At 45.5% G+C, this 20,422-nt stretch overlaps 1 protein-coding gene across 3 annotated transcripts in view; it reads left to right on the top strand.

Moving 5' to 3' along the window:
• The window catches only part of LOC144755773 (long-chain fatty acid transport protein 2-like), a 599,753-nt gene that overhangs the window by 51,179 nt on the left and 528,152 nt on the right, over positions 1-20,422 (top strand). Inside the window, exon 1 of one of the 3 annotated variants that reach the window (XM_078644995.1) lies at positions 18,720-19,314. The exons of 1 other annotated variant lie outside the window; for it this stretch is intronic. In XM_078644995.1, coding sequence (XP_078501121.1) covers positions 18,840-19,314 — 475 coding nt within the window. In that variant the 5' untranslated portion in view covers positions 18,720-18,839. Of the gene's footprint in view, positions 1-18,719; positions 19,315-20,422 lie in introns of those variants that run through there. One more of the 3 variants, XM_078644998.1, reaches the window with a different exon arrangement.

Genomic DNA, 20,422 nt, shown 5'->3' with positions numbered 1-20,422 from the left:
TGTCCATTAGATCTACTCCAGTTTACTCACATTTCCGTAAGGCCCTTAACACCTTCCTGTTTTCCCAAGCGTACTCCTGCTGATTTCCATCTCGGCAGATTTCTATGCTCCTCAGTCCTCAACTTTAGCGCCAGGAAGCCGCTTGGTCACAGCGCGCACTATCAAGAACTTTTTAACTAACTAACTAACTAACTTTTTCATAGTATATTCGCTTCATGTGGAAATGTTTTTTTGCCTCGTTATTGTTACATCCTCTTTTTCCCCTCCCTTGTTCTTTCCTCTAGCCATATCATTTCTGGGATGTGGAATTTTGTATTTACAATGTACGACTTGAGTTCTGTGTTCCAGCATCCTGTGTCACATTTCCATTAAACTTGGAATTACTTACAATTTTGGAGCCGTTTATCTTTTACAACTGGTGACGATTGGAAGAATCACAAATCACTATGCCTGTCCTTACAAGTTCAATGGGTAATCACCCGCACCACTTCGGTATATCTATTCTCATCAGTAGTGGGTATATCTATCGCCTACTACCTACTAGTGTTGTCTCTAATCACTCTTTGTGTAGATACTGGTACTCACTTGACTCCCCACTATCTCATCATCAGCAGTTGCCAACCCTGAAGAGAACCCCTTTTATCCATGTATTGGTTCTTGCACCCGCCCTTCGGTCGGTATCGTTCGTGCAGTAAGTTGTGGCCTCCGCTCACCCTGCTGTCAGCAGGGTGTTCTCTCAATAATATTTTCTTCCACGGGAGCCTGGTACGCGTTGCTACATAAGGCGACCTGGTACAATAAAGGGAGAAAATCAAAAGGGAAAAGTGCAAGAATCACACTGACCCAGAATAACCCTGACGAATTCGCCGGTAAAGTAAATTGCGGCGATGAAACATGTTGGTTGTTTTTAACTAGGACAGGCACACGGCAAAGAATAAAGTGGGAAATGCTAGTGGAGCTGAGTTCTTTTTAAATTAGGTGGGGCCTATAACTCATACTCTAGAGGATAGGTCCTATTGCTACAGGGTCACTCACGTAACTACACAGAGTTTTCTTTTTGTGCACATTTTATCCCCTTTATTTTTCAGGGTTGGCAACTGCTGATGATGAGATAGTGGGGAGTCAAGCGAGTACCAGTTTGACATTTCCTCCTGGTGGTTACTCCCGTGAGGCATTGCCAACCCCCCCTCCCCTTTTTTAACTAGAGAAGGGTAGAGAGGGTCATTAGACCAGCACAGGGAATAAGGTTACACACACACATTGGTTTTTTAAGTATGAGTATCTACACAAAGAGTGATTAGAGACAACACTAGTAGGTAGTAGGCGATAGATATACCCACAACTGATGAGAATAGATATACCGAAGTGGTGCGGGTGATTACCCATTGAACTTGTAAGGACAGGCATAGTGATTTGTGGTTCTTGGTGAGTGGGGGGCTGCCTGCATCCTTGTCCAAATCCCCCTTGGGCCCCTTGATGTTCGGAGACGATTGGAAGAATTCCTCGCCTGCTACATCTTCTTTGTGACACAGGTGCAGTGATGTCTTCTGAAACCCACTTTGTTTTTTAGGTTGAGGACCGTAGGCTGCGCTTGCGCAGTCTCGGTCAGAGATTTAATGATTCTTAGTACGGAGCTTGAACCCGCCCCTCTTCTCCATTGGCTGGCCTCGTAAATGCTGGCCAGCCATTGGAGGAGAGGGGCGTCACTCTGATCAAGCCCCATCTTTTTGCGATTCGGGGGCGTGTTTTTTGCGTTCTTTCTACCCGTGACATCATCCGTCACTCAACAAAAACACGCCCCCGAATCGCAAAAATGTCGGAGCTTTGCAGCAGCCATTTCTGCCCGACTGCGTCCGGCATTTGTCACTTAATCTTGTAACTTATAATTGATTCATCTTGCATCACCAAGCAGTCCCGTTAGAACTTCTGTTTACCACACTGCAGCCCAGACCGACAGAGTTTAGGAAACTCAGTCACAGGCACAGCAAGTGATACGGTAAAAGTCTGAGGGTCAAGAGAAGCTTGAAAGTGAGCCTTGAGGCAGCACCTTTGTAAAGGAATCTGGGATTGTGATGCACCCGTCAATCCTTACGGTCATCCCGTGCAGATATATATTTAAACTTTACAGTTACTGTCAAGACGTGAGAGCGGCTGAATCCTTGCAAAACCAAAGTACCCTTACTGTATCACGATTTAGAGTGGGAGCAGCGAGTGCTCTTTCCTTGGCATGGAATCAGTCAAACTGCACCCACAACTATACATTTATAAAGTTTTGAAACAGTGGAATAGAGTGTTTTAATTTAGACGGTGCAGCAGTCTGTATGCTGTTTTCTGGGTAAAAAGACGGTCAGGGGATCGGAGGATGCTCCGTTTCGTTGGACTGTGAAACATTCTACTAAGCCATCAACACCTCCTGGCCTGGCTGTAACCCTTCTCGGATTCAGCCACAATGTTTACCATCTCGTACAATCCATTTATGTCTGCGTATTTGCATAAACGAGTGGAACATCATTACTGTTCCTAAGCAGCGGGGCTTATTTGGAATACTGGTTTCCTGTGAATGTCCTTTTAAGGCTTCTAGGCTGCTATTTTTAACCAGGAATGTTTAAATCCTGCTGCCAGCCTGCACTGTGACATGTTGTGGCCTCGCCTTTGCGCTGCTCTTCCACGGAGCCGCCTAGTTAAAATTCAAAATAGCAGCAGCTCTGCAGTCTCGAAAGGAGGCTCTTTTTCTCATCTCTCGCAAACAGTGGTTGTTTTGTTTTACGTGTTGTAGTAATGTATTTGGTCTTTAAACTGTTAACTGTGAATTCCTGTTTGTGCCAATGCGCATCTATGCTGATGATTTGATTTTGTACATCAAGGTTTTTCCTTCACACACGAGCAGTAACTCCGGCTACTGCACATATCAGAGGGACAGGTTTCATGGCAAGCACCTCAGCAGTTATCTGAAGGGCAATGTCGGCAGGTCAAACTTCCAACATTTAACATAGGAAAATGCAGACTAAATACAGGGACGTGCTGGTTATGATGCAGAAAGCACCAACGCGGAAGCCCTCTCCCCGCGGCAAGGGAGGAGCTGACCCGGTCTCCAGCCCACGTCTCCACACCAGTGCGAGAGTGTAAAAACAACACCCCACGCCCACCGCCGCTTCCACCTTTTGATGCTGAGAAGCTGGTGGGTCAAACGGGTGTGCGGAAAGGGCAGCTGTTTCTCCCCTCTGCCCTGCCTAGAATGCTCTCCTCTTGAGGAAGAAGGAGCATGGCGGCTGGTCGGCAGGGCTCCCGTGAGCTGAGGGAGCCCTGCAGCATCTGGAGGAAAAGCCGGCCGAAGAGAAACGTCCCGGAGCCATGAGTGCTCCACACTCTGAGTCCCGGTCCCGAGATGGGGGACCAGGAGAAGGAGCGCCTTGTAAGGGCGGGGCTCTCGTGAGGAAAGAGCCCTGGGAGTGCCGCCGCATAGCTACCCCCGCCGCGAGTGAAGGAGGAGTGGAGACCGGCAGCGTTCAGAGCCGGTGAGTAGGGCTCCATGGGGGCAATGGCTCGTGGGTATTGTAGTGCCCATGAGGCCCAGAGTCTGGGCGGCCCTGGTCGCACAGTGGGCCGCAGGGGTGCTGACCTCGCCGGCTCACTCGCCCTGCTGACACCCACTAGGTATCACAAGAATTACCGGGGTGCCAACAGCTGCCAGAAGGGTGACTAAACTCATTAACCCTGTCTGTTTCAGTAATCTGCACGTTTCCGTAACACAAAATACCTGCATACCTGCTGTGCTTGCCTCCCTGCCCCCTCGCTGTGCTTGCTTCCCCGCCCCCTCGCTGTGCTTGCTTCCTTGCCCCCTGGCTGTGCTTGCTTCCCTGGCTGTGTTTGCTCCCCTGGCTGTGCTTGCTCCCCTGCCCCCTCGCTGTGCTTGCTTCCCTGCCGCCTGACTGTGCTTGCTTCCCTGGCTGTGCTTGCTCCCCTGGCTGTGCTTGCTCCTCTGCACCCTGGCTGTGCTTGCTTCCCTGCCCCCTGGCTGTGCTTGCTCCCCTGGCTGTGCTTGCTTCCCTGCCCCCTCGCTGTGCTTGCTTTCCTGCCCCCTGGCTGTGCTTGCTTCCATGGCTGTGCTTGCTTTCCTGGCTGTACTTGCTCCCCTGGCTGTGCGTGCTCCCCTGCCCCCTCGCTGTGCTTGCTTCCCTGCCCCCGCGCTGTGCTTGCTTCCCTGCCCCCTCGCTGTGCTTGCTCCCCTGCCCCCTGGCTGTGCTTGCTCCCCTGCCCCCTGGTTTCCCTGCCCCATCGCTGTGCTTGCTTCCCTGCCCCCTCGCTGTGTTTGCTTCCCTGCACCCTCGCTGTGCTTGCTTCCCTGCACCCTCGCTGTGCTTGCTTCCCTGCCTCCTTGCTGTGCTTGCTCTCCTGTGTGTTTATGTGTCTCTGGGTGTATTTGTGGCTCTCGGTGTGTGTGTGGCTCTGTGTGTGTGTGTGTGTGGCTGTGAGTGTGTGTGTGGCTCTGTGTGTGGGGGGGCTCTGTGTGTGTGGGGGCTCTTGTGTGTGTGGGAGCTCTGCGTGTGTGTGGGGGGGCTTTGTGTGTTTGTGGGGGGAGGCTCTGTGTGTGTGGGGGGGCTCTGTGTGTGTGTGGGGCTGTGTGTGTGTGGGGCTGTGTGTGTGTGGGGCTCTGTGTGTGGGGCTCTGTGTGTATGGGGCTCTGTGTGTGTGGGGCTCTGTGTGTGTGGGACTCTGTGTGTGTGGGGGACTCTGTGGGGGGGGCAATGTGTGTGTGTGTCTGTGTGTGTGTGGGGCTCTGTGTGTGTGGGGGGCTCTCTGTGTGTGTCAGGCTCTGTGTGTGTGTGGCTCTGTGTGTGGCTCTGTGTGTGTGTGTCTGTGTGTGGCTCTGTGTGTGTGTGTGTGGCGCTGTGTGGGGGGCTCTGTATGTGTGTGTGGGTGGCTTTGTGTGTGTGGCTCTGTGTGGGTGCAAATGCAATAGGTCATGCATTTGCGAGCGATTAAGCTATTGGCATTGTAAATGACAATGCCATTTATTTAACGATTAAGCTATTGGCAATGTAAATGACAATGCCATTTATTTATGATTTTAAAAAAAAATGTCATGGGCAATGCCAATAGCTCTACCTTTAATAATGCCGAGACCATTGTATTGTAAATGCTTGTTAGACAAGTCGTGTTTGTCTAAGCACTTCCTTGTTCTTCTTTGGATATCTCCACACCGCTTCCTGGAAATCCGAGTCTTCTGACTTTTGGACCGAGTTATTGGTGTTTTTGTGCTATTTTCCCATGTTTGAGGCTGCCCTGCCCTCCGCTTGGTGTTACCGGCATCACTGCTGTACGTCACAAAGAACTCCTTTGAGTTATGGTGATTGTTGCCTGGATACTGTGTTGACGTCATCTCAACAAGTGTTGCCTGGAGGCATTTTCTACGCTCTCAACAGGTATTTTGTTGACATCATCGCTACTAGGGTTGCCTGGAGAACTTTCGACGCTATTGATGCTTTACGGCATTTCTTCACGCTGACACGTCATAAGTCCCTACCCCGGCAGCCATTTTCAGTTTATAAATACTACGATATTGTTCATCATCAAAGCACTACATTATCCAGCGTTTATGGTGACTTCAACATTTAATTTCTGCAGGGACTTGTGCTCTGACTGTAAGTGATAATTCATTTGTTTATTGTATTCCACAAAAGAACCACGGGAAAGATCTGACAGCGACTATTTCTCTCTGTTGCTATTCAGTGTTTTCACACTGTGATTAGAACACCAGGTCTCTCTACAGTGACAGGCACTGTGTACTATTTTACATTCAAGCTTGTCAGTTTGCGGTGACTGGTATTCCTGCACTTCTTGGATTGTATTTTAATATTATTATTCATTTTTGGCCTGTTTGATTGCAGTGACACTTCTTCGTTTCTATTATTCAATTTATCTTTATTAATCACGTGGTTTAGGTACTTTTAGCCTTATTACATCTCTATTATTCAGTTCCATATTGGTTAAAGTGTTTTACGTACTTTTACTTCACTAGGGAACATACCATAAGTTTTAGTGCTTGTATTTCTTGCATATTTTGTGTTCTCTATGTTATCAATATGCAGTTATATCCACCAAATAAGTTTCTGCAAAGCAAAGGAGAACCACCTATTCCATGAAGAAGAAGGAAGGAGGAGTCTACACCTATCTAAAGGCTATTGATGGTGAACGCATGTCGGGCAGAAAGAAAGAAAAATATTTTTCTTCATTGTTTAGGGTCTGAAGGACAAGGGCTTTATAGGACTCTACCTCCTGTCAAATCTGGTGGTTATCATAATGTATATGATAAAGCTATTTTGCGTATTGAAAACAGGTTTAAACCTACTACCAGTGTTGCCCTAAATAGGTGTAAGTTCTACACTAGAGCCCAAGAAGAAGGAGAAAGTTTTGATGAATTTCTAACTGCCCTCTGTGCTTTATTCTTGCATTGTAACTTTGGGTTTATCACTGATGAGATGATCAGGGATCAAATCATTGTTCATGTAAGGAGTAAAAAAGTACAAGAGAAACTTTGGCTAATGAGGGACCCTAATTTGGAAGCGGCTATCATTACCGCCAAAGCATTCGAACAGTCTGATAAGTGGATGAAAGCTCTCAACAAAGACGTTAAGTCTCCCAATTCTGGTGAAGTTAGTAGTGTCAATCTCTGCACCTCTAAAGGGACTTACAGTTCCAACAAAAAAAATAATGCTAATTCCAGAAGTTTTTAATGTTACAGGTGTGGTAATCCGGGTCACATAGCATCTTTTCCCCATTGTCCGGCCATTAGGAAGGAATGTAGTAGATGTGGGCGCAGGGGCCATTTCTCTAAAATGTGTAAGGATATCTAGAAAAGTGATCCTTCCTCTTCTAATTGCTCCACAGGGAAAATTTCTTGTGTTTCTCACAATTCGTCTTTTGATAATGAGGCCCAAACTGATGTAGAGACTGATATTGTAGTTTCCATTCGTGATTCTTTTGATGATTCTAAAGCTGACAAGATTGGTCCTCCAAAGTGTACTGTTTATATTCTTGGAAGGACGCTTGAACTTGTGGCAGACTCTGGATCGCCTTGGACCATTATCACAAGGGAGTATTGTTCAGAGGTGTTTGGTGAATTGATTGATATGAACTCTTTGTCTAAACCTGATATTGTAGCATATAATTTTGATGGTTCCTATATTGATTTTATAGGGTTTAAAGAAGCGTACATTGAATTTAAAGAAAGCACTGCTTTTATTAAGCTTTACGTTGCCCTCAAAGGTGTAAACGTGTTGGTATGGCGTGACCAAGCCAAACTTGGTACTGTTTTAAATCTCAGGGAAGAAGAACCTGTGTCTGTTCTTACTATATCGTGTTCTTCTGTGGATTTTAAAAAGTTATTCCCAGATTTGTTTTCTGAGAAACTTGGCAAGCTTAAAAGTTTCAGCCATAAAATTAAAGTTAAGGAGGGATCCGTACCTGTCAAACAAAAGCTAAGGGGGGTTCCCATCAGTGTTAGGAATGAGTTAAAAAAAATGTTGGATGACATTTGGTGGTATAATTGAGGAGATTGAATAATCTGAATGGATTTCTCCCATTGTTTTGGCCCAAAAACCTGACAAAAGTATTAGGTTGTGTGTTGATTTTAGAGCGTTAAATGTCGATTTGGTTGCTGACTTTCACCCTCCTCCTAATATCAATGAAATGGTGTGTATGTTGGATGGTGCTTGCATTTTTTCTACCCTCGACCTTCGTTCTGCCTACCACCAAATTGAACTCAATGGGACAACATCAGACAACAAACCTCCAAGCCCGTGTCCTCCTCTATACAGGCGTCCAAAGAACTCTGCGACAACTTCGCCAACTTCTTCAATGTAAAGATCACTAAAATTGAACTCTCACTGGACATCAACAACGACGCACCCCACGAAGAGCATCACGTCTGGGACGCTTGATCTTTCTCCTGGTACCTCTTCCAATTCCTGGCTAAGTTTCCGCCCCATTCAAGAAACTGAGATAGTCCCGCTGATCTCCACTTCCAAACCCTCAGCTCATGTCCTGGACCCCATTCCTCCCCTACTGACCAACAAACTGAAGTGTGCCTTAGCTCCGCTCTGGTGCACCATCATAAATAGCTCCCTGAAAAATGGAGTCATTCCAGACTGCCTTAAAATGGGAAAAGTCAAAACCAGGCCTAGAGCTGAACAACTTTAGAACTTTGTTGAACCTCCCCCTTCTATCAAAAACCCTAGAAAGATGCGTATTACAACAACTAACCCAACACCTGGACAATATCAACCTCCTGGACTCCCACCAGTATGGCTTCCGAAAAGGCTGTAGCACAGAAACCGCGATCCACACATCATCAACAATATCCACGGATCACTCGACTCTGACCAATGCTGCCTCCTCATTCTCCTTGACCTCTCGGCACTATTTGATACTGTGGATCACAAACTCCTCATAAGGGCTCTCCAAGAAAGAACTGGTCTTGGCGAGGTAGTCCTCCAACGGTTCTCCTCCTTTCTACACAATCGCACACAAAAAATAAAAATAAAAAACTTCACTTCCGACCGCCAACAAGTCAACAAGGGCGTCCCTCAAGGCTCTGTGCTATCACTGCAACTCTTTAACATCTACATGGAACCTCTCTCCAAACTACTCAGAAAAGCCAACATCCGCTTCCATCTCTACGCTGATGATACTCAGATTTATTTGGAAACTACCTCTCTCAAAGACTTTCAATCAATCAATCAATCACAGCATTTATAAAGCGCGCTACTCACCCGGGAGGGTCTCAAGGCGCTGGGGGAGAGGGGTATGTTACTGCTCGAACAGCCAGGTCTTTCATAGACTCAATGATGTACTGAGGGATGTCCAAGACTGGTTGACATGCAACCACCTTAAACTAACCCCTGACAAGACTGAGATACTCCTCATCTCAAATAAGGAAGATAACACCCAAATTGCCGAATGGTTAAAGGCCGTCGATGCGCTCAGCGGGAATCTCACTCTGGCAGACTCTGCCAAATCACTAGGCATCCCTCTAAACCCAAAACTGAACATGACGAGACACATTAAGAATTCGGCCAAAAGTGCTTTCCTTAACCTCAGACTACTGAACAAAATAAAACCCTTCATTTAACCCAGTGATCTCAAACAGGCCACCCAATTTCTGGTACAGTCAAGACTGGACTATGGGAATGCAGTCCTCTCAGGAATTCCAAAATCGCATCTGGCTCCCATCAAAACAACGTTGCATGCGGCTGACAGAATGATCACCGGTATCAAGAAATTCGATTACATCTCCCCCTGCACTCAGGGAACTTAAGTGGCTTCCAGTCGAAATGCGGATTAGCTTCAGAACAGCCTTCCTCACACATAAAGCCCTTAACACTGGCAAACCCGAACATCTGGCGAAAAAACTCAAAAAAGCCGCCCAGACCAAGAACCTGAGAAGCTCAAACTCCCTCCTACTCATCCCACCAAAAACTAGAAGATAAAAAACTGTGGACCGATCCTTCGCCGGAATCGCTCCTAAAATCTGGAACTCTATTCCCCCTCACATCAGAATCATTCCCGCCTTTGTAGAATTCAAAAGCCAACTCAAAACCCTGTTCCTCAACCGCTCCCTAGGGAGTGGATACGATCAATCAGGGCAGCTAGCGGACATCGCGCTCTGCTCCAGCTCCAAGACTTCGAAGAATCCTGAAGACTAGACTGTCCTGCACTATAATGTGTTGCCTTTTTATTTTGCGTTCTTCTGTTAATATGTCGCTCTTCTATTTTTTATCTGGTGATTATCTGCTATGTATCTGCTGTAAAGCCTTCTGATACCCTGGGGTCAGGCCACCACTATAGAAAACTTCTTAAATAAAAAAAATAAAATAATAAACTCTAAGCATTTCACCTCTATTATTACACCCCATGGGTTGTTTCAATTTAAGAGGATGTTTTCCGGCCTAGCGTCGGCTGCATCCATTTTTCAAAGAGCCATGTATCACATCTTTAAGGATGTCAGTTACTTCGTGAAGTGTTTCTAGGCCGATATTTAAATTTTTTCTAAGAATGAGGGAGATCATTTTCACGATGTCAAGGAGGTTTGCCTAAGGTGGAGAAACAGTGGTTTAACACTGAAGGCTGGGAAATGCAAGTTTTTCTGCAAATCAGTGCAGTATCTTGGTCACACTCTTTCGGGTGATGGTGTAGTACCCAAGAAGTCTTTGGTAGATTCCATCATAAATGCTCCTTCTCGTGACAATAGAGAGGAATCTTCTCTCTTTTGCGGGGCTATGTGAGTATTACAACAAGTTTATACAGAATTTTGCCACGAAAATGGAGCCCCTCAGAGAACTGACTAGAAAATCCAGAGTTTATTTGGTTGGATAGACAGGAAACAGCTATCAAACAAATTAAAAGCGAGATTGTGAATGCCCCCACACTCAATTCTTTCTATTTGAATAAGAAATACATCATTCCTGTGGATACCAGCCTTTACGGTTTGGGGGTGTACTTAGTCAGTGCTCTGGAAAAGAAGAGTGGCGTGTAGCTTTCGCATCCAGGACTCTCAGCTACTGAAAGAAGATATGCTGTGATTGAGAGGGAGTTATTGGCATACATTTGGGCCATTGAACATTTCCGCAACTACGTGTGAGGAAACAGATTTCTACTTAGGGTGGATCATAAGCCTCTCATCGGAATTTTATCTCCGGGAGGTGGGTGGAACTCTACTGCTCACACTGCTTGGCTCACATCTAGGCTACACGAGTACGATTTTGAGGTTGTGTATGTTCCAGGTAAAAGCAATGTCACTGCTGATTACCTCTCCAGACTGCCTTGTTCTGATAATTATGTACCCCGTGATGAACAAGATGTGGACACAGTTGCCACTGTTAAAGATTTTGTTTCTGATGGATTTTTGGGTTTATCTGAGTCTGAATGGGTAACTGAAATGAGTAATGATGTGGTGTGCCAACTTGTAATTGAATGTTTGAAAAATGGCTGGCCTACAGAAAAGTCAGTTTCTGCTGATCTTGCTCCTTTTTGTCAGGTCTCTGATGAACTTGAAGAAAATTGTGGTCCACTCTTTAAAAGGGGAGAAATCAACCCCCCCCCCCCCTGCTTCCATGCAAAACAAAATTGTATTGATTGCTCATCGGGGACATCTTGGTATGTTGTCAATGAAATGCCTCATTTGAGCTCATTTTTGGTGGCCTGGCCTTGATAAAATGGTTGATAGAGCTGTTAGAGAGTGCCCAGATTGCATCAGCAGTGACAACATGCTCAGAGTTTCTTCTGTACCTCTTAAGCCTGTCTCTTGGCCTGAATGTATATGGCAAAAACTGGCTTTTGATATTTCGGGCCCATTCAATCACTTGCCTTCTAATGCACGTTTCACACTTGTGATGATAGACTATCGTTCTAATGGCCAGAAGTAAAGTTTGTAGCCAATGCCACCACTCAAGTCATCAATACCTTCTTTAAGGAGGTCTTTGCGTGTGAGGGGTTTCCCGAGGTCTTAGTGACGGATAATGGGGTACAACTCACATCACAGGAGATGGAGAGTTTTCTCCGCATGTGTGGTATCAGACATATGACTACTTCACTATATGAACCAAGGGAAAATGGCCAGGTGGAGCGATTCAATCGAGTTCTAAAGTATGGTATTGAATATGCCTGTAAATCCAGTGAGTCCTGGAGGGATGTGGTTAGGAAGGGGTTGTGGATGTATCGCATTACTTCTCATTCTGTTACTGAAGTAAGTCCTTTTAGACATTTGAAGGGCAGGCATCCTAGTTCTGATATCTGCCCTTGGTTGATCAAGAGAATCAACAAGGATGCCAACTGTGTTGATTTGGATATGGTTGCTAAGCGTGTAGAGGTTAAGCAAGACAAAATGAAAACGTTGTTTGACTTGAAAATGAATGTGACTATTCCTGATTTTACTGTTGTGGATTGGGTTAGGATTAAAAAACCCTGGTTCCTTGCTTAAATGGGCTTCCAAGTTCAGTCATCCCATCAAAAGTGTTAAAGTTTGCAAGAACAGTGTTATCACTCAAGATGGAAGAGTGTGGAATGTGAGGAGAGTTGCCAAGTGCAAACATCATGGTTCCGGCATGGAGAGTGAGGTTACTTTTCCACTGCATGATGGCCCTGTTTCCAAGTCCACTATTCCTGTTCCTGCTCAGTCAGTTGCATCTAGAGTTAAGTGGAATAATAGACCAACTTTGTTACCTGCTAGAAATGTGTCGTCTTAAATGTGTTCATGCTTTTGCATTTTCCTATTCTTTCTTTCTTTTGTTTTGTTTGTTATATTTTGTTTTTTTTCTTTCTTATTCTTTTAGGGGTGAGATGCGTTACATTCTCTTTTTCCCCTCCCTTATTCTTTCCTCTAGCTATGTCATTTCTGGAATGTGGAATTTTGTATTTACACTGTACGACTTGAGTTCTGTGTTCCAGCATCCAGTGAGTCAGTTACTGCCTTTATTTTACTGGATGTACATGTACTGTGTCGCATTTCCATTAAACTTGGAATTACTTACAATTTTGGAGCCGTTCATCTTTTACAGTTATGCATTATTAACTGTTCTACTTCATCCCTCACCTTGTACAGCACCCTATGTGTCCTCTGCGAGTGGTGTAGTTTGTGATGTCCTCACAATATATTAGTTCCATCTCTAGCTCCTGGTTTCTTTTATTTCCATTGTAGTTCTAATAATGATGGGTGAGAAATGAGCTCACCCCTATTTACCGCCTTTCCAGTGTTTCAAACAGTGCTCCAGCTAATCTCTCCCATGTCGTTCTTCTAAAATTAATGTGTTAAAGCTTCTCTAATTCTCCCTGTTTCATCCAGGTCCCACAAATCTGTCTCATTCATCACCCACTGCTTAGGAGATGGTGGTTGTTGTACTGATTGGTCAAGAACCATCCATGCATTTGCGTGGTTTGACAGAATCTGCAGGTCAATGTCTGTTTAGAGAATCACAGGGGGATTGTTTTGTGAGATTAGTAAATAGTCAATGGGACCTAACCAGTTGAGAGTAAAAGGTAAAAATGTGTCCCCTTGGTGTTGATGTCACCAGATATCCACCAAGTCCAAATGTGCTGCACTTTGCATTAAGGAGGTTGAGGTCGGGGACATCTGTTGCTGATTGAGGATCTTTCTTCTATAGTGTTATGGGTAACATTAAAGGTGGGAAACATCCTTTACAACGAAACTTTTACCACGCAGTGCCTTTACGACGCAACTATTACAACGCATGTCATTACAATGCATTGCGCTGGGGGGCGCTCTAGGATAGGGAATGGATTTAATTTACTATCCAACACCTTCCCTACTATTCACGGGGACTGGAGTTGGAATAGTAAATTAAACTATTCACTATCCAGCACCCGTTAACGCTATGCGCTGGAACAGCATGCGTTGTAAAAACTGCGATGTAAAGGCATGCGTGGTAAAAGCATGCGATGTAATGTCATAAAACCTTAAAGGTCCCCGAACCTACTATTAAATGCTCTGTGTAATGTGTGCACCTTTTTGCATGAAGTCCGCATGAAATGCTTCTTTCCCCTTGTTGGGCACATAAAGGCAAACAAGCCCACATAAAGGGTGCTGAGCATTCCTGGGGAAGCGGCTGCTTTGAAGCAGCTCTGTGTTTCTCTGTGCAGGCGGCAACCCGCCTCCACTCTGAAGGGACATTAGAGACCCCCTTGCATGTGGGTGCAGTCAGTGACTGCACCTGCCTGCCAGGGGATGTCTGTGCTCCATTGGATGCTCTTTTCCCCCTCCAGAGGGCGGCAATCAAAGGGCACACTGACAGTGTACCACTGTTTAGCTTTCAGTAGGTCTCAGGAGGCGCACTAATAGTGCGCCTCCTGAGAGTTTCTTTGCCTCTGCGCCCGTGTCTATAATAAAGTACGGGCGCAGAGGCAAAGGGATTTCCTCATTTCCATGAACATGTTTCCTCATTTGCACGCCCCATGCAAATGAGGGAACGCCCCCTGAAGATAGAGCAAGTGCTTTATGTGTGCCAGCACTATCGTTATTACAGATGGGGCTGTACAAGCGTCTGCCTAATTGACAATAAGTGCCCATCGCCCCCTCTGGGCACTTATGTAATACAGCCCTTGAAGTCTACATCAAACTTCAGTCCCCACCACAGTAACATTGCCACCCATTTTGATTTGTTTTGGTTCATAGAGTGAACTTGGACTGGAAACAAGTAGGACCAGAGACGCTGTACATCCGTGCTCAACAGGAGTATCTCCGGAGGCATGGTTATGTCAACATCCTTCAGCCTCAGCCACTACAACAGGACTCTTCTTTTGATTGGGGAATTGAGAGTAATTAATATTGACATAAAAATAGCTTAAGCAAAACAACAATAACAGCAATATCAAGTAATATTCCATAATCAAACCAGTGTTGCAGTAGTTTTTCTGTTGATGGAAATAAAGCCAACGGCTGTCTGCTGGTTTTTGCTAGGATAATGGGATAGCTCAGCAGGGGGTCATGAAGCGCCCACAAGATATCCATCTTGTGGGTTTGTGAGATCCACATATTTTAGGTTGTAGAATGAAGGGAATAGCTTGAGAATGTGAGGCACTGATTCACTGCTGTTAAGAACAAGCATTTGCAATACAATAGGTCTCGCATTTATGAGAGTTTAAGCTATTGGCAATGCAATAGCTTAAACTCTCGCAAATGCGAGACCTATTGTATTGCACCCAGCATGGTTCAAGCAACCACATCCTGATGCAGGTGGGGCCGCTCTTTGATGTGCTTGTGCCATTAACTACATGGGCAAGAATGGGTCCAGAGCCAGTGCAAGGAGCAGCTGACCAAACATATGTTAGTAATGAGGCAGAACTTACCCCACCAGCTTGCTGGTAAGGGATACAGGACGCGAACTGGACAACACTAAAAGACGTGCCGCCCAAGTAACACAAGTGGCTCTGTGCCACATTTGCCCCAGCCCCTCCTCCTTTCCACCTTCTACCCTCTTACCCCCTTCCCAGCCCAACCACCACTTCGATGTCCTGCTCTCCCTTCCTATCCTCCCTACACCTCAGGTTGCTCAAATAGTTAAAACGTCCTGCTACAAACAACTGATCTGGTTTAAGGTGAATTATTTGGTATATGAAGCACTGGGGGTGCCGCAAGGACAGCGTGTATATATAACTCCACCCAGATTTAGCAAGTATGTCCCCATCCACTTGCTAATCACCACTGTGGAGGGAATGCCCACCCTCTTAATTACACCAACCACAGAAACACAGGCCAGGGGTTGTTGGTCAAACACTGGCCCCTGGAACCATCTACCCGGGATGCAGACTTTCTGAAAGTGTAAGACCCGATGGACATTAAATTATTTATAACTGTCACGTACTCTATACATATCTCGAACCACGTGATTATCTACGTCAAACATAGATAAATAAAAAAACAGCTAAATTACGAAGAGAATCGATAAAAACCTGAGTAATGCTTCTATTACTTACCAGTAATTGCATTACTCCGAGTCCTACTCACGCGTATTTCCATTACACAGGGACCTCACTGCTCAATGGAAACAAGCGAGAGGGACAAGGAGGTAATTGTAGCATTAAAAGAATTTTCTTTAGTGCATAAAATCACCCTTCATATTATAAGAGAAAGTATCCAGGGATCATATTGTCTGCAGAGGGTGCTGTCCGTGATGCCTAAAGGGGAACGATTGAAGATTCTTTTATGAAGAAATCAGTTTAACAATTCCTCCAGTTACATTTTTTTTTCATTTGACAAATGTTTCACTGAATTAAATCGGTCATAGGAAACACAGAAACAGGTAATATAGTTGAACCGTATTCACGGGCCATCTCAAGCTGACGTTACATGTAATGGTTAATGGACAAAACGAGTCACACTGAGGGGTGGGAGTTATATGTTGAGGCGGGATGAAGGGAGTAGGGTAGAAATGTGCCTTGGGGTGGGCTCAATGGGGATGGGGGAGTGTAGGTGTCTGAGAGAGTGTGAGTGTGTGTAAGTGTGTGAGAGTTATATTATGTTATGTTATAATTTTTGTAAACCGCATTGCTGCCCCAGCAAAGGGGCATCGCAGCGCTGATCTCAGTCAGATAGAGGGGTAGGGCAGAAGCAGTCGGGGAAGAAAATTACTTACGAAAGAGATACATTTTTATAACCTTACTAAGTGGCGCATGGTTTTGAATGCTTGTGATGCTCACCGGGAGGGAGTTCCAGAGTTTTGGAGCAAGAGTTCACAAGGAGCGCCCTCCTGCCCTAGCTCTCTTGACCCGTGTGGGTGTGTGAGAGAGTGTGAGTTGGGGGTTGACTCTGGTAGTAGCTGCTTGAAAAGTGCTTTCACATAATTCTCAAGATCCTTGTTGGAGATGGAAGATGGGATGCCTCTGATACAGATATGTTTCCTCTGAGAGTGATTTTCAATGTCATTGAGTTTGTTGGCCAGCTCTTTGTGGCATGTTTCGAGAGTGGATGGTGTCTGTGATATTGCATCCTGTTTATAGGAGATAGTAGCCAGGTCATTTTCAACTTGACTAGGCGCATTCAGTTCTCTGGATATAACATAACGTGTATTTGTAAAGCACACGTTAACCCGTAGGTATCATGGCGCTGAATAACAGATGTTTATTGTTACCCAACTCAATGCTCCTCATTGTATTGACATCAGATGGATGACAGGCTGAGAGGACCCGCCAGGAATTGAACCTGTGACCATGAGGTCTAGCACAGGCCCCTGCAGTGGAAGCATTAGTCCACTAAGCCACCAGATCCGGCATATGGTTATCTAATTCAGAAATTGCCGTGTTGATGTCTTGTCTCAAGAAAGTTATAACAGTGTTTGGAGACTGCCCATCATGGCAGGTGCCTGATGAGCAAGGTCGTCTATGTTCTTAGAGTCACTAGGTTTTGAAGGGCCAGGCACTTCTTAAACAGTGCTTTTGTTTACGCTTTGTTTGTGTAGTATTCCTTGTATGGAGTTTCTTTAGTCACCTTTGTCGTGCATGCCGCCATAATGGCAGCAACAGAACAATTACTAGGAAGGTTGTTGCACTCCACCTACTATATATCTAAGGCAGTTGCTGAGTGTATATACAATTTTTTCCCCATAGTTTTATATAGCTCAAACTTGACCCAAAGGTATAAAAGCGCTTTACATGAGCACCAGTTGCGTTACACAAGGAAACGTAGGCACGGGAAGATTAAGAATGACAAGATGTTGAGCGTCATTGCCGCGACTCAAACCTACTTCCCCAAATTAGAGATCGACCACCCTAGCCATTAGGCTACATCCTCTCCCCAAGGACGTTCACCAAGGAGGTGGATGAAAGATTGTCTCTCAAATGGGTGGTGTTGAAGAGTGCTTAATCGAAGTGCTTACAGTGTGCCATTGGTTCTTCTAATGGTGGCCACAGCTGGAGCCGATGGGGGGAGGGGGAGGCAGGAAAGCCATAGGGAGCATTGACATGGAATGAAGTGAGCAATCCACGCAACAAGAACAGCCTCCAGGCGATGTCATTTAGGACTGCACGATTTCCACAGCCTGAGACGAGCCTTGTTGTAGCTCCATCATAGGCCAGGATCTTCATGGGCAAAACCATACACCGTTAGAGGCGCGAGGGCAGCCTGCCTGAGGTGGTAGAATCACAAACTTGCCGCATCATGCAGGAGCATGCCATGCGGGCCGTGCCCCTGCCAGTAATTGCTCATTTGGGATCCCCTCTAGCTCATCGCATACAGGACAGGGGCCATCCCATGGTCAGTTGCGCCGATTATTCTGTTGCTTCCCCTACTCTCACTCCCACACATGGCCATGACGTAGCTCTCATCATGATGCAGTCTATAAGAGTGGAGCCAAAGTAGACGCAACCCATCTACGGAGGTGAAATCTCCCACGTTCTTCATGCCTGGTAGCAGATAAGGATCAGGGGTTTCCCACTGCAGTGGTTCAGTGTGCGCCGGATCACCCACCTGGCTCACTCGTTATTTTGGTCATCTTGAGGGGGGTCGTGCTTATTGTTCCATTACTTCTTTGTCCTTCAATTATAATAGAATTAGACGTTTTTTATCTAGATGTGTTTGTTAAATATTCAAATGTGTATTGATTACATTTTAAACCAGCATTTTTTAGCATTGTGTTAATTCTGTGGTTTATTTGTGAATATTTTATATATGTGTTTATCTAAATGTACTTTTATGGTCATATATCTGTAATCGAAATAAGTCTACTACTACTAGTAACACACATCACTAGGGTTCATTGTAGCGCGGGATAACATACAAACCTCAGAAAGGAGAAAAAGATAGCAATGCCACATTTGATCTAGTGACCTAATTTAAGGGCTTGCAGTCTATTGTAAACAGAGCACCGCAGTGTTTGCTCAACCCACCGAACCACACAAGCTGCTTTGAAATGAATACAATTGGGCTTAACTGCTGGCCCTTCCATTTTACCGCTAATAATAATACTACACGCTATTTGTAGTCAAGGCGATACACGGCATGCTTCAGACTCTTTGTGCAGAGGAATCTCTACATTGCTTGAAGACAACTAAAGCTTCTGCTGCGTAGACCACAGGTGTCAGCCGGTCCAGGGCCTTTCTGTATCTGTGTGAGATGCCTTGCTCAATGCGTGGGCACGGTCTGGGACCTGTCCCAAATGTTGCAATGGAGGTTTCATCACTGAGCTTTGCACTGTAAAAAGAGGGAAGGGCTTGCCTCTTTGCCCTTTAGTGTGAGGCCAGGCCTGCCTTGTGCAGAATAGATCCTGTGTCTTCCCTGCACTCTGCTCAGTGGTGAGGCCAAACTGGGCTCTCGCGCTACTTTTGACAGAAGGATGCTGGCTCTTTACACCGCTGCGGCCGGGTTGCTCCTCCTGCCTCTGCTCCTCAATTACTTCTTCCCTTACTGGAGGCAAGATGTCTTCTTCATCCTGAGATTTGTCGGCTTCTACATGAAGGTCCAACGCAAGGTCAAACGCAACCCAAACTACACATTTCTGGACGCCTTCAAGGAGCACGTGCAGCGGATCCCGGACAAGCCCTTTCTGGTATTTGGCGATGAGGTGTACACGTACGCTCAGATGGACAGACTCAGCAACCGGGCAGCCCGGGCTCTGCTGGAGCACAGCAGCCTGCGCCCTGGAGGCTGCGCCGCCATCTTCATGGAGAATTGTCCCGCCTACATATGGACTTGGCTGGCGCTGTCTAAGATCGGTTGCTGCATGGCTTGTCTCAATTACAACATCCGGTCGAAATCCCTTCTGCACTGCTTTACCTGCAGCGGGGCCAGCGTGCTCATTGCATCTACAGGTGAGTGGTTCCTCATGTCAGTCACTGCTTAACTTCACTGCTAAACGTCACCAGGATTTGGAGACGTCGACCTCAGAAGTGTGGCAAATGTCATACTTCGTCATACAGTCGAGAAGCGGTTCTTCACCATTTGACTTCTGTGTCCCACAATGAATCATTACTAAAAGCTTGAGTCCCCACTGAAGCAATTACTAAGATAATACAGAAACAATTATGCATCTGCAAATAACGCAATTTAAGAAATATTTATGTCCATCCACAAACAAGCACAAATCAAAAGGTAGGAGCTGCTCACTTTTAAAGATGATGTGATAGGCTAGAATTCAGCATACCCCTTTGTCCCTTTTGGGCTTAAATACCAGTGCTTCAATTGAGGCAACTAATCGTCTATACTAGATTCTGTTAGTTATATTTGTGCTGCTCAATTTTCAACTTTGCTTGTTTATGTATTAATACTTTTTTCTGCTAATATTACTCATTTTCTAAACAGTCGCAGACTCCCCAAAGGTCAGCGCGCCAGACTTTAAGAACCACTACAGTAAAGGATGGTCCCTATGTCATGAGTAGTTATAACATCCATTCGAGATCTCTTCTGCACTGCTTTAGGTGCAGCGGGGGCAGTGTATTCATTGCATCTGCAGGTGAGGTGGAACCGAGTACAAGCCTATTCCTTCATACTCCCAGAATGCAATGATTGTAAGATGAGACCCGTAGACTGGAACATGATGTTGAGACAAAGAGCTTTTCTGGAAACACTTTTTGAGGGGACTTAGGTGTTTAGAAATTAAATAAAATCTCCAGATTGCACATGGGTAAATAAACGAAGGGTGTGTTTAGGGGAAACGACTGCACATTCCTAAAGGGCTAATGTACATGTCCAAAGGACCCAGCACAAGCTACAAATAAAGCAACTCTATAATCACCTGCAACCACAAGTTTTGTATTGCACCTTTCACAGAGTGTGAAGTTATCATTGTTTTCCAAATAAATAACCCCCGCCCCCACTCGAGGGGCTGTATTCTACATAGCACAACTCAAAAACAATTTGAGAAGTGAACTTTGTGCGGCATGTGGTACTTTATAAAACCCACTTCTAAACGGCTGTCCA

This window comes from Lissotriton helveticus, chromosome 5_1 (assembly GCF_964261635.1).
Source record: "Lissotriton helveticus chromosome 5_1, aLisHel1.1, whole genome shotgun sequence".
NCBI lineage: Eukaryota > Metazoa > Chordata > Amphibia > Caudata > Salamandridae > Lissotriton > Lissotriton helveticus.
The sequence above is the reverse complement of the archived record's forward strand: the minus strand, read 5'-3'. Positions and strand labels throughout refer to the sequence as shown.